The sequence below is a fragment of the Neomonachus schauinslandi genome, chromosome 14, assembly GCF_002201575.2.
Source record: "Neomonachus schauinslandi chromosome 14, ASM220157v2, whole genome shotgun sequence".
NCBI classification, from domain to species: Eukaryota; Metazoa; Chordata; class Mammalia; order Carnivora; family Phocidae; genus Neomonachus; species Neomonachus schauinslandi.
In genome coordinates this window covers 211,329-233,570 of record NC_058416.1, presented here as the reverse complement: position 1 = coordinate 233,570, position 22,242 = coordinate 211,329, and the positions used below count along the sequence as shown (strand labels likewise).

The window sequence follows — 22,242 nt, the reverse complement described above, 5'->3', positions numbered from 1 at the left end:
ATGTGCCTTATTTGGAGAAAGGGTCATCACAGATGTAGTTAGTTAAGGTGAGGTCATGCTGCTGCAGGGTGACCCTCTCCAATGACCAGTGTCCTTATAAGAAGAGGAAATTTGGACACAGACACACAGGGAGAAGGCCATGTGAAGACGAAGGCCAGGATTGGGGTGAAGCACCAAGCCAAAGGATGCCAAAGATTGCCAGAAACTAGCAGAATCTGGGAGAGGGGTAGGGAGCAGAGATTCTCCATCACAGCCCCAAAGGAACCACCCTGACCACCCCTGGATCTGGAGTTCTTGCCTTCAGATTTGCAACACAGCTCATGTCTGTTGTCACCCAGTCTGGGCCTCTTTGTTACGGCAGCCCTGGGAAGCTCACATGGATCCCCAGCGCCGGGCGAACCAAACACAGTGGCCCCGTAGGACATACACCTGAATTCCACTCCAATGGGAAAGATGACAAGTAATTTCGGACCGCCAAAATCAGTAATCTGTATGGCAAGTTTCTTAAAAAACAAGCAATTATGACTTTCCATCACTGCATATTTTATTTATTTCAGCTAGATATTTACAGATATTTGCTAATATAAAAATACAACGGCCAGGCAGGCGGAGAGTTGAGGCCATGCAACCCTTATTGCAAAGACCCTCCAACCCCTTCATCTTCGTATTCTCTTCCAAACGCTTTCTCTAAGTCTTTAAATAGTTTCCAATATTTCCACATGAAAACGACTGCACACCATTTCTGTGCATGGAGGCTGGGCTGAGCTCAGTATCTGTACTTCGTGGAGTAGTCCTTTGGAGACACGACCAGGCCGCGACCTTTCCGGGCGCCCCGGTACACAGTCTCGATGATGTCTATCATTTCCTGTTTGTCTTCCATGGCCCAGTTGATCTTGTTGTTGTTACCAGTACCCAGGTCAATCATGATGTGCTTGTTCCTGCAAAGAGGAGACAGGGGGTCAATGCTCACAAAAATCCTTCTAAAAAAGAGTTCTGTGGAAAAAAAAATGCCTTCTGTTTCCCACCATCACAAGCTCTTGTTTAACATTAGTTAAGAACACACACAGTCAAGAGGACCCACCACGATTTAGAAGATGGAAACAACCTAAACCCTATTTTAAAAACGCTCGCCATGCACGGTGCAAGCCTTCTGTTTAGCTACTCCCTTAGGACAAACACCCTACAGGACAGTTTCAGTCACTTGGAAAGTGAAACTGTTTTCCAGAGGGTTGTTATAATTTACCTAGGAAATAAAATATGAGTTTTTCATGGTGCTCTTGTGAGCGCCTAGTGTACCACTTTATTAATAATAAAGTCCTGGGCGCCTGGGTGGCTCAGTTGGTTAAGCGACTGCCTTTGGCTCAGGTCATGATCCTGGAGTCCTGGGATCGAGTCCCGCATCGGGCTTCCTGCTCAGCAGGGAGTCTGCTTCTCCCTCTGACCCTCCTCCCTCTCCTGCTGCCTGTCTCTCATTCCCTCTCTCAAATAAATAAATAAAATCTTTAAAAAAAATAAAATAAAAAATAAAGTCCTAATTGTCAAGTCAGTATATTTTGCAATTCTACAATTAGGGAAGTAGATGATACTTTACAAATTTATTTTTTAAGAGGCTACTTTTAAAAATGAATTTATATGTGTACTTTACAAAGATATTAACCCTTGTTGTCCTTGGTGCACTAATTTTTCCAAGTTTGTTGAAGATTAGTTTTTATTTATTTAACTTTTCACTTCTACAAGAACGAAGTACTCCACCCTGAAGTCTCCAGTCTGGCCGCCTTCCAACCAGACTGAGCATCCAAAAGGCAAATTTGACGTTTCTTCTCTGCTGCAAACATTTACTTTCAGGATAACATTCCACATCCTCACTCGGGCCCAGGAATCTGGGGGTCTGGACCCTGTTCCTCCCTCCATCACCTGTCAGCCACCACGTTCTTACAGGTTCCCCTGATATGGCCTGACTTTTCATGCCCGTGTGCCCGCCCCCTGGAATGCACGAGCTCATTCTAAACTTCCTCCAAATGTCCTTCAGCTCCAGCCACGCCGACTCAGTACTTCTGTCTCTATAAATACCCGTCCTCTGGCACCTGTTTCCCTTTGCTCATTTACTCAGCTGTTGCTGTTCCGTGCAGTTCGGTGATGGCAGGAACCCTGTCTTGTCTGACTTAATGTCCTGTCGCTAGACCACAAAACCTGGCAGGACTCAATATACGCATTTGGTGAGAAAATTAACTTAAGTACTGATGCGCCTTGTCTTAGAAAGAGTGGAAGGAGGTTCGTCTTCTCTTCTGAGAGCAGCGCCAGACCTAACACACCAGCATCCAGCGCCTTCTTTCTGCAGCCTCCTCCACCCCAGCGTCCACTGTGCCTAGGTCAGGCTGGCCACAGGCAGCGGGAGGCTGGACCCAAGACGGCCCTCACCAGTCGCACCTGAAGGGTTTGGGGAGAATTTTGAGCAGCATGACAGAAAAGACCTAGACTGCTTTGGAGAGCCTGTTCGTAGAAACACGGACTTGGGGAGCATGGCTGGTGTGGGCTCCAAAGGAAGGAAGGAATGCACTGCTGGGGATGGAGGAAAGGGGCCCTTGTTACTTGGGGGCAGGACATCAGGGCCACTGTCCTGCTTCTGGGGAAAGCAGAAGTCATAAGGGTGCACCTGGACGTGCACCTGAGGAAACAGCCAAGTCTTGAAGGGGCTGCCTGCTTTCTCCCTGCTGTGGACAGACAACGTGGTGTAAGAACCGCTAACAGAAAGAATGAAGTCCCAGCCCCTCCAGATGGCAGAATATGCTGCAATGCAGAAATGGCAGAGACATGGAAGAGGCCACACGACCTTGAGCAGAAGCCCAGGAAAGCTCCGAAGTGAGGAACGGTGTGCCTCCCGGATCTTTGCAGACGCCCAGGACAGGGACTTGGGCTGCAGGGGACCGACGGTGCAGTGAAAGGGAGATGACAGAACCCCAAAATGCTACTGGCTGCGGTAGGCTGAAAAATGGCCCAGCTGCACACACCTTTCCTGGAAAAGGCAGGAAAGCCCAGGCAGAACCCTCCCAGGGCTGGGGTGTCAGCCCCTTCTTTCTCACGTCCCCTTGAGAAACCAGACCTATTTCATAGGCTGTCCCACACTGTGTACTGGGAGAGCTGGGGCCACAGATAAGGGGTGTCCAGGAGCCTAAGAAGCCTCATCCATACCTGATTTTGCATATGGGAAGGACGTGAATCTTTGGAGCCAGAGGGCAGACTATGGTAGACAAAATCCTAAATTCAACCCCATGAAGTTCCTGCCCTCATCCCTGGGACTGTGATGTGATGAGACGCCAACCATCAGTGATGTTACAAACAAATGGAGTCTGGCAGATGTCTTGAAGGTTACTAGTCAACTGACTTTAAAGTAAGGAGATAATCCTGGATTATTTGGGTGAGTCTATTCCATTCACAGGCTCGTAGAAGCAGAACAGGAAATTGCAGAGATGGTGCAGGCTGTGGAGATGGAAGGGCCTCCAGGAGCAGGGAGGGCCCAGCATATAGCCAGCAAGGAGTCAGCAACCTCAGGCCCATGACCACAGGGAACTGCATTCAGCCAACAACCCAATGAGCCAGTGGCTTCTTCCCCGACTGACGGCGCCAATAAGGGCCCAGCCCGTGACTGGGGCCTCGTGAGACCCTGAGAGGAAACCCACTGAGCCTGCCCGAACTTGAGCAACAGAACATTGAGCTCATTTGTTACACAGAACATAAAGCCAATACACACCCTATACAATCCACCCAGACATTCCCTACCAGTTAGGAACGGGGTATGTCTAATGCTTAATACTGCTATTTGTCAACTTTTGTAGTAACAATAAACAGAAAATTTGACAAGTAAAAACAATGCCAAATGGTGATTTCTTTCCGAATTAAACCTCCACAACTTTTTTTGACTCATGATGTTACTCAACTTTATTACATAAATACCATCAAATGTAAAGATATCTTGATTACAGCAAACTTCCAGACCAACAACGTTCAAGTGAAGTGTTAACTTTAAGAGAACATACCTGAAGAAAAACATGACAGTACACGGATCGTATAACTCATACATTTTGTTGAAGTCAGGCACTTCTGTAATATCCACAAGATAAATAACTGCAAAATTTTTAACCTAAAAGTAAGAGATTGAAAAAAACCCTATAAAATAACGCATCAATTTCTTATTCTGTAAAAGCACATTAAAAAACAAACACAAGAATTTGTGTATAGAGGACAATTTTCAAACCAACTCCCCAACACTTTTTTCCCAGGAGCGCTAACACACAGGAAGATAATGCAACACGTTCAGGGTCCTGACAACTGGCTGTTAACCTTGCTTTAACATTTTCAGAATACCAAGTTATGGGACTCCTGCAGAAAATGTCCACAGATACATTATTCATGCTGATCTAATAATAATCTATATGAACTTCTCTAAATTTGTACTTTTCCAAATACTTTATTGCACACAATCAACAACTGCTTTAAGACATGCCTTTAGAATTCAGCCATATGTTTCTCCCACTTAGGTTTGACCACCTACAAATATGAGTAGACTAGTACTCCAAAAAACATTGCATATAACAAATATTCTTTCATTTTTTTTCACTAATTCCAAGTTCATCAGACAGGATTTAGAAAACTCAGAAAACTATTAATAAAACAGAATCACCTCCAATCCCAACACCCAGAGTTAACTGCTACAAATATTTTTAGTAAATTCTTTCCCATTTTTTCTGTTATACACACACACACATACACAGACATATAAATCTGTCTATACTGTTTAAATAAAATGTGATCATACCACAGTATTTTATATCCTGCTTTAATTATGGACATTCTCTTATACAAATTATATATTTTCCCCAAACACAATATTTATGGCTACATAATACTTTATCAAATGGTTATGTCATTATTTTACCATTCTTCCATTATTTTCTGATTTTTCATGAAAATAATTCAGATTTTTCATTAATACCAATTATTCACCTATGAACATTCTTACCCTTAATTTGTGTACATATTTCATTATTTCCAAAGATAAATTCCTAAAATAGAATATAACAAAGGACGTGACATTTTAAAAGCCCTTATAAATGCTGTCTCAGTGCCTTCCGGGCAGCTTATACCAATCTGTACCTTACGGGCTGAGTTGTGTCCCCCACACAAAGAGATGCGCTGGAGTCCTAACCCCCAGTCCTCAGAATGTGGCCTTAATGTGGCCTTATTTGGAAGAGGGTCCTTGCAGATGTCATCAGCTACGATGAGACCGGCCATTCCGGATGGTGTCCTTTAGAGAAGTGGCCATGGATGACTTTTAGAGAGCGAGACATCTACAAGCCAAGAGCACCAAAGATGGCGGACGGCTCCAGAGCATGGAGGATGTGCGGAGGCATTCTCCCTAGAAGGTTTCAGAGGCTGCATGGCCCTGCGGACGCCTCGGTTTGGGACTCTCGGCCCCCAGAATGTGAGAGGACAGACTTCTGTTGTTTCCTCTGCCCAGTTTGCAAGGCTTTGTTACTGCAGCCCCAGGAAATGCATACAAAACTAATTCTAAAATTCTGAATATAATTTGCAGATGAAATAATGTGGTTTCTGGGATTTGCTTCACATACTGCAGCATAAAAAATGTCAGGGGTCAGGTGACACAAGACTGACAAAGTATTGGGAACTGCTGAACCTGAGCAACAGGGTCAGAGGGGTATGCTCCTCTCTGCTTTGGGGACTATTAAAAAATACTTAACAGAGAAACTTAAGCCACCATCACCAAAAAAAGTTTACATCTAATGAGGACTCCTTTTGCCCCACAGCACTGGTCAGGAGAAAGCCTAAAAAACCCTCAAGCAGCAGCTCTCTGCGTGAGGGCTCTGACACCACCATGTGCCCGCTGTCTACACACCATTTCCAAAAAGCCTTAATGCAGCGCCTTTATATTGTTGATCCCCATCTCTGAAATCCTGGTTTCCTGTGCCAACAGTGAGAATGTGCTGGTCAGGGCACCAGAACCCAGTTTTATTTTCATGGGTTAACTCATCAATTGTATTCTGATTTTATTTAAAAATAAAACAGAAACTGCAGCATAGAAGTTAAGACCATAAAATGGTCAGTGTGTATAAATATACACAAAATGGTCAGGTAGGAACCCTGACTCATTTTTATCCCTTCAATGCCTTGCTCTGTTGGCTGATGCACAAAATAAACACCAATAACAATTATTATATTAAATATTAACTTATGGAATCACCATGTAAATATTCAATTAGACTAAAAATCAGTGGGCAGGACTATAAATTATGTACTTTAGAAAAAAAGTAAAATCACAACTTTTGTCCTTTTTACTATATGAAAAAAATTTTAAATAACATAAGGACTCAACTCAATAGACATTTCATCATCAGGAGGCAATTGAATAAAAGTAACTTGTTTAAAGATACAAGTCTACATCTCCTTTGCCTTCTTGTTCTATCTGGTCTATCTAACCCCCACTCTGAATTCTAGCAGGAAGCAAAGTATCACGTCAAGTTCACTTACCCCCAAACCTGGAACGTGCTCTTTCCTCACTACAGACTGAGAGCCCACTCTGTGCAAGACACGCCTTATTTCTAATTCTTTTAACACCCCCAAATAGAGACATTATTAATGTTTTGTGTACAATGAAATTAAGGCTCAGAAAGACAAAGCGACTCTAAGCTGCACAGGGAAGCAAGCAGCAAAGCTGAGACTCACCAAATCTGGCTCCAAAGCCCAACCTCTGGATGGGATTCCCTACCCAAGTCTTGAAGGAATTAGCCTGCCCGAAGAGGGCAGGAGGTCCTGGGGGAGTGGGGAATGTGCCAGGCTAGGAGGGCTGCCTGTGCAAGATAAAGATGCCAGGAGAGAACAAAGAAAGGGCAGAGGCAGCAGCTGGGACATGGGGTCAGAGGTGGAACGTGAGCCTGGAAATGCAGACAAAGGCCCTTCTAGGCCCAAGAAGTTCAGGTTATTACTTGTTTGTTTCCAAGTAAGGAGTGGGTTGGGGACTTAAGAAAACTAAGGAGCATCTAGAGAGAAGGTCTTACAAGTAATTCTGGGATGGCTCTGCCAAGGACACCACTGCCGTCTGCATCCAGCAGTGGCTGGTCCAGCCAGCCCACTGGAGAGCCAAGGGAAGGACAGGGGTGGCCAGGGAGGCACACTCACAAACCAAGTCAAGGGACCCATCCACGGCGGGAGCTGGGTCAAGTACCGGAGAGCTCATGTCTAGACGAAGGCTGTGGGCATCTGTGATTCTGGCTACTGGAAGGTCATCAGTGACCGTGCAAGACCCACACAAGGCATTTAGTATGGACAGGCCCTGCAAGGAGCCTGGCTATGAAAAGAGGGAAGTCACTGAGGGTCTCAGGTGTAGAGAGGTAGGGTCTCCCCCGGCCACCCCCAACTCCCTCTTTTGTGCAAGAAGAGAAGGTGGCTGGGTGGTGATGTGTACTGTGCACCACTGGTCCAAAGAGCCTCTGTGCAAAATGTTCCTTCCACATCCCTCAGGATAGCAGCACGCTCCTCTGCACAGCTGTCCCGGCCAAAGTGACCCTGCGAGTTCTTAACCTTCTGCCTACACCTGAATTTCACTAAGCAGAGATACATTATTACTTTTTACATATAAAACAAAGATACCATAATTTAAAATGAAGATATTAACATTATAGTATAACCAGACATATAGACGTACATTTGCCTCCTAAAGCGTAAGCTGCCAATCCAACGGAAGCCCAAGATGCCTTTCTGACTCAATGTGAATTATTTAGCCAACTGGTTCTGGTTCCTAGAACCTCCAAATTTCCCAAGTTAAAGCAGAAATTGACACACGAAACCACATCCTCTTAAAAGTGATCAAAATGTATCTCATCTATTTTATTCATGAGGACATTCAACTACCCCAACTCAATGATATCACATAATTTTCACACTATAAATGCTGGTTTTTATAGTGAGACTTTAAGAGCAGGCCCTATTTCCTTTTGCTTCCAACGGTGAGTAAGAAAACTCTAGCTCATTCAGGAGTAAAATAAACAGGGGCACCTCGGTGGCACAGTCAGGTTGAGCATCCAACTCTTGGTTTCAGCTCAGGTTGTGATCTCAGGGTCCTGAGATCAAGCCCCATGTCGGGCTCCATGCTCAGTGGGGAATCTGCTTGAGAATGTCTCTCCCCCTCCCTCTGCCCCTCCTACTGCTCACTCTCTTGCTCTCTCTAAAAAAAAAAAAAAAAAAGAAGAAGTAAACCACCAAGTGACACCCCAGTACTTAATTTTCTTCCCCCCTATATGAATTACATTATGGTCCTGCAGATAAATGTGAGGCTCAGAACCATGTCTGTGTCTTTACCGATGTGTCCTCAGAGCCAAACAGTACCTGACTCACACAGTACTAGTAAATGTTTATTGAATGAACTTTAACAATAAACTTGTATTTTGAAATGCAAGAAACACATTATTGTCACTAAAAATGTGTTTTTGGACAGCATGAGCTTAATTATGTAATCCTGAGTTCAGAGTTCAAAGAGACCGGCCTTCAGAGATGGTGCCACTTCTTCTGGACAGAGGTTCTCACGGACTTGCAGAGAAAGGGATCGCGCATCCAGCCAGGCAGCACCGAGTGGACTTCCTCCAACTCTGTGCCTCCCTGCCAGTCTTTTTCCTCTGGAAAAGCCTCCATATGTCAAAGCTTCTCCTAACACGGGCTACATGGCTTCTGCCGTGATGCCTTCCACACGGTCTGAACTATTTTGCCTGAACATTTCAGTTGCATTAAGGAATCTGTGCTTAACTATAACCCTGTGTATTTTTTATAAAACTGAAATGAAGCTAGGTATCTACTATATTTTCTCTATTTAAAAAATGTTCACTTTGAAAATATAGAAATGGAATGGAAAAACCACTGCCATGTGTCCAGCCCAGAATTTTTTGTTGTTAAGTAAACTCTACTCCCAACATGGAGCTTGAACTCAAGACCCCAAGATCGAGAGTTGCATGCTCTTCTGACTGAGCCAACCAGATGCTCCAGCCCAGTATTTTTTAAACAAGTTATATAATTTAAAAATATATGACAGTCAAATAAAATTAATAGAATGAGTGTCTTACAGTGAAAAGTGTTTCCCTTTCCCCAGACCCACATGTTCACTCGTGAGGAAATCCCATACATTCTGCTTTCTCCAGCGACATCATTAACAAATGCCCATGGTATTTAAAAAGCTTAGAAAATCATTTTTAATGGCCAAATAATATTCCATCCAGTGCCGAGGACATTCCCAGTTCAAATCCCAACTGTCCATCTCCAAGTCTGGATAAATTACTTGGCATCCCTACCTCAGGAGTCGTCATGGGGACCATGGTCAGGGGTCTGTGTCCTACCTGGCAAGGTAACTGGTCTAAATGCTCAAAAACTAGAGATTACAGTCATCACCATGCTCTCCTACCATCAGACACTGATTGTCGGTGCTTCCAGTTTGCTAGAAATTATAGCAGAAGTCTTGTAGAGCATACAAGTTTGCCTACTGAAGAGGGAGGGTGACTGAGTCCTTAAGGCTTTTCATACAATGCCAAACTGCTTTCCAAAAAGATATCAGGATTAACTTTCTCCACACCACAATAAGTACCTTTTTTATCTTTGATATATCTAAGAAACAATAGGACACTATTTTAATGTGTATGGCTCTGAAGTTTATTTAACCATTAGAATTTCCTCTTTTTTAAGTTCTTTGCCTCTCTACCCATGGGAGTCATCTTTTGAAATGGTACTTTAAACTTATTTGCATATGTCTTCTATATCTAAAATAATATTTTACCTACTATGTTTGCAGTAATTTTAATTGGTTGTTACTAGTATTTTTTAAAAACCAAGAACTCTATGTACAAATTTTGTTTCTATTATCAAGTTGCTGATCATTTATAATAGTAAACATCCTTTCCAGCCCTGTTGCCTACACATTTTATAAGCATACTCCTTTTTCTTCAGCAGGTCACTGATTAAGCTGTTCAGCAGTCCTTCTACATGACCTGTCTCTAAGTGAAAGTAACTCATGCGAATCACTAAGACTGAAGGCCAGCACAGTATACCAACCACCATTCCAACCTTCTAAATAGAGCTCCTCCTCCAGCCAAGAATCCACATAAAATGCTGGAAAAACATGTTCTGGACTGTCAATTGCCACTATGTATTTTATTTCCGAAGAGCCATTTTTTAGGTGATTCATGTCAAAGCCATCAAAAAACTGCATGGTAACTTTATTTTCCCAAACTATTTGCCCGATTAGCTCTATCACAATAACTCCTGCAAATTTTGTGATGTGAATGATGATGCTGATAACAGTGGCTAATGATTACGGAATATGTTACTTGCTATGTGACAGAAGTGTTCCAGAAGTCTGTTCTATTAATTCTCTCCTCATGACTACCATATGGGTTAGGCACTATTGTCTTTTTCTTACAGATGAGTAAAATGAGGCACAGAGACAAGTTACTTAAGATCATATGGGAGTGGGCGCCTGGGTGGCTCAGTTGGTTGAGCGACTGCCTTCGGCTCAGGTCATGATCCTGGAGTCCCGGGATCGAGTCCCACATCGGGCTCCCTGCTCAGCAGGGAGTCTGCTTCTCCCTCTGACCCTCCCCCCTCTCATGCTCTCTCTATCTCATTCTTTCTCTCAAATAAATAAATAAAATCTTTAAAAAAAAAAATAAAAAAAAAGATCATATGGGAGTAAGTAGCAGGAGCTAGCTTGGTCCCTACTCTTAGCCAGCACTCCATCCTGCCCCTCATAGCTTGCTGCTAGCTCCAAGGTTGTCATACCCAGAAACACAAATCCATAGCAAACATACGCATTTTCTTGGCCCTTATGCAATACCTCATTTGACTGTACATCAACTTCCAATAAGGTTCGATTTACTTTATGCAACGCTTAAGAATGATCCCTTAAAATCATTTCCAAAAGTTCCATACATATAGTTGTCTTATATACAACTTTATTAGAATGTATGATCACGAGTCAATGATATCATTGAGGTTTTGCATATTTTAAACTCTATCTGTATGGTTTTTTTTTAACACACAAAAATTAAATGTCCCATTTATTCCTTCCCATCATGGGATGAGCTGTGACAAACTGTTCCTACAAAATGGCAAGACAGCTCAGAGGTACACAAAACAGTCTCTCTTTGAAGCTGTGCATAAAATCAGCTGCTGAACAGGAAACTTTGTTATTATCACTCTACCAAATTCCAGACATCTATAAAATTGTCTCATAGATCTCTTACGTTTTCAGTGCAGCTCAAAACTAACCCAGCATGAGGTGGGGGTCTGGAGGCTGGCACTGCCAAAGCATTAAGTCAATACACCACATTCCAGGAGAAACAATCCAATCAAGTCCAGCCTAAACAGTGGAACTTTTACTCACTTTAAAACAGCTGGGGTATCCAAACAGGGCTCGTAACAAGATGAGGAAGATCCCCCACCATCTGCCATTTCTGCAGAGGGAGATTTTTAAATAGAGTTAAGTAGTTCTTTATACTAAAACCTTAAATTTCAAAAATTCCTCTTGAGCTTCCCCAAAAAGGGCTTCCAGAATTATAAACTCTTATTTTGCCTTTATACTAAGAAGAAAATAAAGCAATAAACTTGTGATGCGTTTCAAGTTTGCATTTTTAATAACTGTACTGTAATAATATTTTATTAAAAGTTTATCAAAATTTTTGGACAAAAGGAAAAGTACCTTAAAAAAAAAAAAGAAAAATACTCAAAGTGAGCCCAGTTAAGCTGTTCTTATCAATAGGGTCAATACCAAAAAAGAGTGCGTCCACCAATGATACAGAGAGTCAGTCTATAACGACATAAAGGGATGAGAAAAGACTCCTATAAAAGTCCCTAAAAGCTTATGTTAACACACAAAATCTGTCTCGTAGCTAAGAGCATTTTGCTGGTTTTGCTCAGATGTGAGGAGCCAAATGACCATCTCATCTCTAAGCATCCTGACCTTGCGCTGAGGGCAGGCAGAGCTGGTCATCACCTGATGTTTATACCACCACCTGCAACGTAGAATTCAGAACACACACCCTAAGTTATTTCAAAGTGAACAGAGCAGCAATGTGCTTCTCAGAAAAGTGCTTGTGGGCAGTTCCTCACTGACCTCGGCAGTATCTGCCCTTGACCACTATAACCTAAGCAAGGCGTAAATGATTTCCTGGCACCACTTCATTTAGGACTTCTGACCCCAAGTGGGAGGATCCCCAGTGTCAGGAAACTGCTGCTCTCCTGAGTTCCCCAGGCACCTCCTCAAGCTCCTTGAGGAAGAGGAAGGGAATGGCTGGTAACCACAGCATGCCTACTCTGATCCTGACCTCCGTCGAGGGGTTTTTCAAAGTCACATCAGAATTCCCAGGGCAGCTTCTTAAAAGGGCGGTTTCTGGACCTCACCCCAGACCAATAGAATCAGAACCTCTGAGATGCACTTCACAAGTATTCCAAGTGATGCTCATGATGACTGACACGGAAGAACGGTCTCTAGTGTTCCCAATGCCACCACCCATGCCGCACTTTGCCTCTTCTACCAAATAGGACAGAGTAAAAACTAGCAATGAAAGGTTAGTTGTTTGTTTTTTAAGTAAACTAACCCCAATGTGGGGCTCGAACTCATCACGCTCTACTGACTGAGCCCCCCCAGATGTCCCAGAAGGTCAAGACAAATTTTCCTTTCCTAAATACAAGATATATCCTTACATCTGCTACTATCTACCAAGTTATTTTAACCCCTTATTCCTCTGAAACAAAACATGGCTTCAATGTTTCCATTACTTTTACTCTTCATTAAAATGACCTCTCAAATTATCTATGGAATGTCAATGTTAGATATTTTATTAACACCATAATGTATTTGCTGTTTGTCCTATTGCTACAATTGCAAAACTCCAAATTAAAGTTATCTTCAAATCACCATGAAGAAACTACAGAAAAGCACTAAGCCCTGGTTACATAACAGTGCCAAGGACGGCACTTCCCTTATCAGCAAACAAGCACCAGGACAAGCTACAGTACTAATATTAAAAATCGGGAGCACAATTCTCTTTTCTCCTAACATCTCCTGCAACTGAATCACCGGAAGCTACAAATCAAGTGACTTACAAAGAGTATGGAGGGGGAAAAGACCAGAAGAAAAGTAACAGGGTTTACCGTCCGCTTCACAGGAATGCTCTGCTTCACGAACACAAGAAACAATGTAGCCAAAGTGGACAATCCTCTTAAACTAAGCAGTTTAAGTAAACTCCATCGTTCTTGCCAAAGTCTCTAAGTGCGTTTTGTTCAGGGCACTGCAGAGGAGGAGTCATGAACCTCTTTAAAACCGGAAAGTCGACGGAACCTCGCCCAGAAGAAGGCAGACGCTAATGCGTACAGTGTCTGTGCTGAACGGGCTGCGCGTTAGAAAGGAAGGCGTGAACGAGGAGCGGGGACGCACGTGGGGCCTCACTCTGCAACTGCCGACAGGCCAGGCGGAGGGAACAGACCGCCACCGAGGCTGACCCCGGAATGCCACGCGCAGCGGCCGGGCTGCGTTACCTTCTCGGCTATACTGTAGAGCACCTCGTCCATCTTCATGCAGGTGGGGTCCCAGTCGTGCCCAAAGCGAATGACCACCACGCGGTCCTCCTCCGAAAGGATGGCCTGATCCACCTGCCAGCCGTTGTGCAAGTGCGGGAGCATATACGACATCTCGGAGGCGGGTCCGGGGGGCTGCGAGGAGAACTGCGGGCACCCGCTCCTTCCCGCGGACTGCTGGGCAAGGGCGGCTGAGCGTCACCCCGCCCGCGCCCCTCGGTCCCACGGAGGGGCGGGGGCGGGGCCGGGGCCACGGGGATCTCGCCACCCCCCCCCGGCCCAACCCCCGGGCGCTACCCCAGGAAGGGGGACCGGACTGAGAGGACGCCCGCAGACCCCAGCCCCGGCGCGGAGACCCCTGGTGATCGCCTCCCGCCTCCTTCGGCTCCCGCCCCCTCCCTCCCTCCCCAGCCCCCTTGCCCCCCCGCCCCCCACCGGCCTTCGCTCGCACCTCTGCGGACTACAGCGTCCCGCGCTGCGGCCCTTCCAGGCGTGTACGCGTGCCGGACGCTGCGTGCGCGCCGACGAAAGCGTGCGCGTGTCCGCCGACGTGGGAAGCGCGCTCGGCGCTGGGAGGGGCGTGACGCCAGAGGGGCTGGGCTCCAGGCAGCGCGGGGGCGGTGCGCGTGCGGGTAGGTGGTCTCCGCGCGGACCCGGGGGGTTAGGTTTTCCGAGTTGCCGCCGCGGTCACGAGGGGCCCGGCCTTACCGGACTTGTTGTCAGTCCCAGTCAGGGCCGTCGGAGAGACCCAGCTTCACCGCGGCGCCACGGCGACCCGGGGGTGCGGAGGGGGCAGCTGGCTGAGCGGACCAACGAGGCGGGGTTCGGATCCGGACGGAGAGGACCCCTGGGACTGGGGGGGAGGGGGGACTGGACACAGGACCACTGGGATTGGGGGGACTGGAGACAGAGGACCCCTGTGACCTGGGGACAGAAGACCGCTGGGCAGAGAGGATGACATCAATGAAGAAGGACTTGTCCTGTTTACTCCACACCAAGTCCCCCGAAATTAATCATGGCAATCATGCTTTCCAGACATATATACAGTTGATTTACTTGTCAAACCAGTTTGTCAACAGAAGGGTTCTCCAAGCTAAGGCATAAGTTATTGTATAAAATACATATAATATAGAAGTTATTATTCAACCATCACCCGTATCCACCTCCAGATGCATCTTTTTTGTTAACAAGCTTATTTGAGGATCATGTACATACTGTAAGATTCACTCCTTTAAGTGAAGGTGGTTTTCTTAAGAGTTGCAGAACCACCACTACAATCTAATTTCAGAAAGTTTTCATCATCCTGGAAAAATTCCCAGTTCCCTTCTTCCCTTCTTCCTTTCATCCTCTGGTAACCACTAACTAGACATTTCATCTAAGTGGAAGCATACATGATGGAGTCTTCTGTGACCGACTTCTTTCTTTCAGCAGCATCTTAAAGCTCATAGTGTAGTGGGCATCAGGATTTAGTCCTTTTTATGGCTGGTTAATATTCCATTATATGGATATATGCATTTTATTTATCCATCAGCTAATTGACATTTGGCTGTTTCCACTTTCTGACCATTATGCATAATGCTGCTGCGAACATCTGTGTAAGTTTTTGTATGGATTTAAGTTTTCATTTTTCTGGGTATATATGTGTGGAATGCCTGGGTCTTATGATAACTGTGTTTAACATTTTGTGGAATTGCCAAACTGTTTTTAAAAGTGGCTGCACTTTTTTTTTTTTTAGATTTTATTTATTTGAGAGAGTGAGCCAGGGAGAGCACAAGTGGAGGGGGAGGGGCAGAAGGAGAGGGAGAAGCAGACGCTTCACCTACTGAGCCCCCCCAGGTGCCCCTAGGCTGCACCTTTTAACATTCCCAACAGCAAAGTGTGAGGGGTTTGATTTCTCCACATCTTTGCCTACTTGTTATTTGCGTATTTTTTATTACGGCCTCGTGGTCGATGTGGAGTGATAATTGTCATTTTGACTTGTATTTCCATAATGGTTAGCAGTCTATAGAGCATCTTTTCATATACTTATTCACCATTTGGAGAAATGTCTGTTCATATCCTTTGCCCATTTAAAAAATTGGATTAGTTATCTTTATTATTGAGTTTTAAGAGTTTTCATTAGATACATGTTTTTAAAATATTTTTTCCATTCTGTTGATTGACTTTTCACTTTTTATTGGTATCATTTGCAGCACAAAAGTTTTAAATTTTCATTAGTTCCTGTTTATTTTTCCTTTTGTTGCTTGTGCGTTTGGTGTCATATCTAAGAAAGCATTGCCTAACTCAAGGTTGTGAATATTTACTTCTGCTTTCTTCTAAGAGTTTTATAGTTTTAACTTCTTTTTTTTTTTTTTTTTAAGTAAGCTCTAGGCTCAGCGTGGGACTTGAACTCATGACCTGGAGATCAAGCGTTGCATGCTCCACGGACTGAGCCAGCCAGGTGCCCCCAATAACTTTTACATTTAGGTCTATGATCACTTTGGGTTAACTTTTGTGTATGTTGGTGTTAGGTGTCCAACTTCATTCTTTTCCATGTGGATATCCACTGTTCTGGCACCATTTGTTGGGAAGATTATTCTTTCCCTGTCAAGTTGTCTTGGCACTTTTGTTGGAAATCAGTGGACTTCAAATGTAAGGATTTATTTCTGGATTGTCAATTCTATTCCATTGATTTGTATGTCTAACCTTATGTTAGTACCACACTGTCTTGATCAGTGTAGCTTTGTAGTAAGTCTTGAAATTAGGAAGTACGAGTCCCCCAACTTTATTTCTTTTCATGATTGGTTTGGCTATTCTGGGTCTCTTGCATTTGCATATGAACTTTAGGATTAGCTTGTCAGTTTCTGCAAAAAGGGCAGCTGGGATTTTGATAGGGATTGTGCTGACTCTGTACATCAATTTAGAGAGCACTGTATTGCCATCTTAATGTTAAGTCTTCTATGGGCATAGGATGTCTTTCCCTTTACTTAGGTCTTCTTTATTTCTATAACTTTTATATTTTCCAGTGTTCACATCTTGCACTTTTTTTAGGGGAGGAGATTAAATTTATTCCTAAGTATTTTATTCTTTTTTTTTTTTTTAAGAATCCATTTATTTATTTGTCAGAGAGAGAGAAAGAGAGCGAGTGCACATGCAGGGCGAGGGGCAGAGGGAGAGAGAGAAGCAGGCTCCCCACCAAGCAGGGAGCCCAATGCTGGACTCCATCCCAGGACCCCAGGATCATGACCTGAGCTGAAGACAGCTGCTCAACCAACTGAGCCACCCAGGCGCCCTAGGATTCTCTATGTACAAGATCATGTCATGTGCAAATAGGGACAGTTTTACTTTTTTTTAAAGAAAAGAGTGGAATTTAATCTTTATTTACAGGACACTGCAAGAGAGGAGATTCCACATAGAAATAAGAAACCCATTGAGAGGAGGAGCTTCATAGAGGTTGTACAGTTTGGAACTGGTCAAGTAGTTTTGTTGTAAAAAGTGCTACAATAACAAAACACATTTAAAAAGGGTTCTTAGTGGAGAAACAGTAAGACAAACTTCTACCAAACAGAGTACACAACAAACAACTTTCTGCCTCAGCTGTACAATCTAAAAGTTAAAGGTCCCGGGAGTGCCATCCTGAACTTGGAACGTATAGCCTTCAGAGGTAGTTTCTGGCACGACATTCTGATCTTCCTCTTCCTCTACAGAGAAATACTTCTCAATCAAGTTTAATGAAGCTTTGTACACAGACTCATTTTCATGGTTTTGTAGAGCTTCAATTTTGTCCAAACCTCCACGTTCTTCAATCATTATACTAAGTTTCTCAGTTTCACCTAGTTTCTCAGCAGCCTGAAAGATGTTTGAAATGGCATCCAGAATAACCAGAATAATTTTGGTGTCTTTTGCAGTTAAGAGGTTCATCAGTGGTTCTATTATGCCACAATGAACGAGGTATACAATCTGTTCAGCTGTCCCACCACTTGTATAGTTGGTCACAGCCCAGCTTCCTTTGTGTCTTAAAGTCTGCCTTAGAGAGAACACCAATGAGGAATGGGACTGATCCATGATTCACAACTTGCTGTATCTGGTCCCGGCGACCAGCTGTGATGTTTGACATTGTCCACATAGCTTTCTTCTGAATATGAGTTTTGGGGTTCGTTAGGAAGCTGGGAAAAACAGCAGGTGCTCCTGCATCTATTACAACCTGAGTCTGTTCATCTGTCCCAGTGACAATATTTCCTATGGCTCTTAGCGCAGGAGTCACAATGGGTGATTCAGTAGCTCCTAGAAGCTTCACAAGCTGGGGCACAACTCCTGTTTTCACAACCATTTCAATCCGTTCATTTGGACCATCAGTAAGGTAGGAAATGGCCCAGCAGGTATCTGCCGGTACTTCTGGATCATCATGATGCAGGAGACAAACTAAGGTAGGAAGAATCTGCTCAACAGCATCTAATGGGGGTGCAGGATTCTTGTTGGGACAAAGCTTTGAAAGTGTCCAAGTAAGGTTACGTAAGTAACCACATGCTAAAGATGACATATCAGGAACTGCAAGGAGAGCCAATAGTGGGTCAACTGCACTGTACTTGATAACCAAGTCTCATAAAACTGACCCATCACCTGTAATGTTTCCTAGAGCCCATACAGCTTGTTCACTGATGTGGGCATGGGAAGATGCCAACAGAGAAATGAATGCTGGGATAGCACCTCCATCTACCACAGCCTTGGTCTGTTCTGACGTCCCAGAAGCAATGTTAGTGAGAGCCCAGGCAGATTCAAACTGAATGGGACTACAATTCAGTTCTGCCCAAGAAGGACACAAACTTTGGAGTCAAACCAGCCCGGATTATGTTGTCTATGGGGGGCTGTTTTTCCCTAGAAAGCAGTTTCCTAGCAGCTTGAGTAGCCTGGTGCTGGCTTTCCAAATTGTTGCTATTTATGCCTTTGACAATGTCATCAACAGACCAATTTACAGTGCCCTGGTTGTTGTGGTTTTCCTGCAGTGGAGAGGTAGCCTCATCAGGAAATGAGCTTACGTTTCTCCTTTTCAGCATCTGGTCATCCTTCTTAGCTTTCCTCATCTTCACATTAACTTCTATTCGGTGCTGCCTCATTTCTGTACTGTCTTTCCCCTTGTTCTTGAATCTGTTAAGGCGGGCAGCTGGTGAATTAGCATTCTCGTTGGTGGACATGGTTATGAAACAAAGGGAGAAAGCTACACGGCCGGCTCAGGCTTCCACAGGAGGCGGTCCGGGGTGCGCAGGCTGCGGGACAGCTGCCCTCAAAACGTCTACCACGGATCACCCCAAAGACGGTGTGGCTCGTGCAGCCGGCCGGCGTGATTTAAATTTCCCCGGGACAGTTTTACTTCTTTTCTAATCTGGATACTTTTCATTATTTTCTTGCCTAGCTGCCCTGGCTAAGACATGCAGTACAATATTGAATAGAAGTGGCAAGAGAGAGGCGCTTGGGGGGCTCAGTCGGTTGAGTGCCTGACTCTTGATTTCAGCTCAGGTCATGATCTTAGGGTTGTGAGATTGAGCCCCAAGTGGGGTTCCATGCTTAGTGGGGAGTCTGCTTGAGGTTCTCTCTCCCTCTCCCTTTGTCCCTCCCCCTGCTCACGTGCGCACCTGCTCTCTTTCTCTCAAATAAATAAATCTTTAAAAAAAAAAAAGTAAAAAATAAAATGCTTACATGTTTCAAAGCAAGAAACCAGACCAGCTTCCTCCAGATTTTGCAGAGGAAAGAATAGTTTACACATTCTTTGTCCGTCAATCTTAAGGATATATAAGAGGAGGTGAGGAAATATGTTGGGGAACAATGTGACATCATTTCTTTGGAGGAAATTGTGGAGTGCTGTGTATTTCCATTTTCATTTTCTTCCCTTTGGAGAGGAAAGGGGTGTTTCCACCCCACCTCAAGCCAAGCAAAGGAGTTCCGAAAGGACCCCTCCCTCTGGGTGGGGTATGGTCAGGAAGGGAAAGAACCTGTCACCCAGGACTAAGTTTGCTTAGCTGCAGAAATCCCTATGTCCAGGCCTGCTAAAGGGACCAGAGTTGGACTCTTGGGAGAAACCTTCAAATATATAGAGCATGTTTCTGTGAACATGGCCAATGCTCAACCTTATTTATACTAAGAGAAATGCAATTATCCAACTGCAGAGAAATAGATAAACTGAGATGTACTTGTTGACACTATGTAGATGAATGACTGAGCCTCCATACATAGTGATGAGCTTAGGAAAAAAACAGGTCACCAAAGACTACATAAGGTATAATTCCTGAACATAAAATTCAAAACTATGTCAAACCAAACCATATATTGTTTAGGCTAATTCTACCTCTATCCTTTATCTGTAGGCACACCTCATTTTATTGCACTTCATAGATACTGCATTTTTTAGAAGTTGAAGGTTTGTGGCAATTTTTCCAACAGCATTTGCTCACTTCCTGTCTCTTATATTTTGGTAGTTCTCGCAATATTCCAGATGTTTTCATTATTATGATATTTGTTATGGTGATCTGTGACTAGTGATCTCTGATGTTACTTTCGTAATCGTGTTGAGGCACCACGACTGTGCTCATATTGAAAGCAGTAACCAAGGTCAATGAGACTAATCGCAGGTGTAGACGATTAAACACAGGTGGACTTTTTTTTTTTCTTTTTTATTTGAGAGAGAGAGAATGAGAGACAGAGAGCACGAGAGGGAAGAGGGTCAGAAGGAGAAGCAGACCCCCCGCCGAGCAGGGAGCCCGATGTGGGACTTGATCCCGGGACTCCAGGATCATGACCTGAGCCGAAGGCAGTCGCTTAACCAACTGAGCCACCCAGGCGCCCCACAGGTGAACTTTTACCCAGACCTTTTTTATGTGTAAATTTCTCTGACTCTCCTCCTTTGGGGAGGTGGATGGGAGGGTTTTCCTCCTATCTCCTTGTTTGGCTGCCTCGCAAATAAACTCTCTCCTTGCTGCATACTTGATATCTCAGTGATTGTCTGCTGCTCATTGGACTGACGAACTTGGGTTCCATTACAATGTAAGATGGTGAACTTAATATGTAAATGTCTGTATTCTGACTGTTCTACCCACTGGCCATTCCCCATTTCTCTCCCTCTCCTCAGGCCTCCCTATTCCCTGAGACAATATTGAAATTACGCCAATTAATAACCCACAATGGCCTCTAAGTGTTCAACGGAAAGGAAGAGTCACACAACTCTCACTTTAAATCAAAAGTTAGAAATGGGGGCTCAGTTGGTTAACTGTCTTCCTTGGACTCAGGTCATGATCCTCGGGTCCTGGGATTGAGTCCCATATCGGGCTCCCTACTCAGCAGGAAGCCTGTTTCTCCCTCTCCCTCTGCCATTTCCCCTGCTTCTGCTCTCTGGCTCTCTCGCTGTCAAGTAAATAATTAAAATCTTTATAAAAAAAGTTAGAAATGATTAAGCTTAGTAAGAAAGGCATGGTGAAAGCTGAGATAGGCCAAAAGCTAGGCCTCTTTGTACCAAACAGCCTAGTTGTGAATGCAAAGGAAAGTTCTTGAAGGAAATTAAAAAGATCTACTCCAGTGAATGCACAAACAATAAGAAAGCAAAATAGCTTTATTGCTGATATAGAGAAAGTTTGGTCTGGACAGAAGATGAAACCAGCCACAGCATTCTCTTAAGCCAAAGCCTAAACCAGAGCCAGGCCCTAACTCTCTTCAATTCTATGAAGGCTGAGAGAGGTGAGGAGCTGCAGAAGAAAAATCTGAAGCTGGCAGAGGTCGGATCATGAGGTTTCAGGAGAGAAGTCATCTCCATAGCATACAAGTATAAGATGAAGCAGTAAGTGCTGGTGTAGAAGCTGCAGAAAGTTTTCCAGAAGATCCAGCTGAGACAACTAACCAACAGATTTTCAATGTAGATGAAGCAGTGTTCTATTGGAAGTGGATGCCATCTCTAGGACTTTCTCAGCTAGAAAAGAGAAGTCAGTGCCTGACTTGAAAGCTTCAAAGGACAGGCTGACTCTCTGGTTAGGGGCTCAAGTACCTGGTGACCTTAAGTTGGAGCCAATGACCATTCTGAAAATCCTAGGGCCCTTAAGCTAGATCTACTGGGCCTATGCTCTAGAAATGCAACAACAAAGCCTGGATAACAGCACATCTGTTTACAACATGGTTTACTGAATATTTTAAACCCACTGTTGAAACCTACCCCTCAGAAAAAAAAGATTCCTTTTAAAATGTTGTTGCTCATTGACAGTACCCCTGATCACCCAAGAGCTCGGATGGATATGTGCAACGAGATTAGTGTTATTTTCATGACTGTTAACACAACATCCATTCTGTAGACCAAAGATCAAGGAGTGATTTCAACTTTCAGATCTTATTAAATACATTTTGTAGGGCTATATCTGCCATAGATAGTGATTCTTCTGATGGATGTGGGCAAAGGAAATTGAAAATCTTCTGGAAAGGATTCAGTATTCTAAAGATTTTATTTATTTTGGGGGCGCCTGGGTGGCTCATTCGTTAAGCGTCTGCCTTCAGCTCAGGTCATGGTCCCAGGGTCCTGGGATCGAGCCCCGCATCGGGCTCCCTGCTCGGCGGGAAGCCTGCCTCTCCCCCTCCCCCTCCCCCTGCTTGTGTTCCCTCTCTCGC

General features: G+C 44.2%; 1 protein-coding gene and 1 pseudogene across 6 annotated transcripts; both read right to left on the bottom strand.

Annotated features, from left to right (window-relative positions):
• Positions 1–519: 519 nt before the first annotated feature.
• Positions 520–14,140, bottom strand: TXNL4A (thioredoxin like 4A). Of its 6 annotated transcripts, none has more exons than XM_021686176.2 (4): positions 14,078–14,140; positions 13,588–13,800; positions 4,035–4,138; positions 520–938 (listed from the first exon to the last, which is right to left on the bottom strand). In XM_021686176.2, exons 2-4 carry the CDS (start codon positions 13,738–13,740, stop codon positions 767–769), a joined length of 429 nt encoding a protein of 142 aa, XP_021541851.1. In that variant the 5' UTR covers positions 13,741–13,800; positions 14,078–14,140; the 3' UTR covers positions 520–766. The 6 variants fall into 6 exon arrangements, with proteins under 6 accessions (XP_021541851.1, XP_021541853.1, XP_021541854.1 ...); XM_021686178.2 differs by having other exon boundaries at positions 526–938; positions 13,588–13,803; positions 14,078–14,114; XM_021686179.2 differs by having other exon boundaries at positions 526–938; positions 13,588–13,773; positions 14,078–14,114.
• A 3,071-nt stretch (positions 14,141–17,211) lies between these two features.
• Positions 17,212–18,797, bottom strand: LOC110577190 (annotated as a pseudogene).
• Between the last annotated feature and the right edge of the window lie 3,445 nt (positions 18,798–22,242).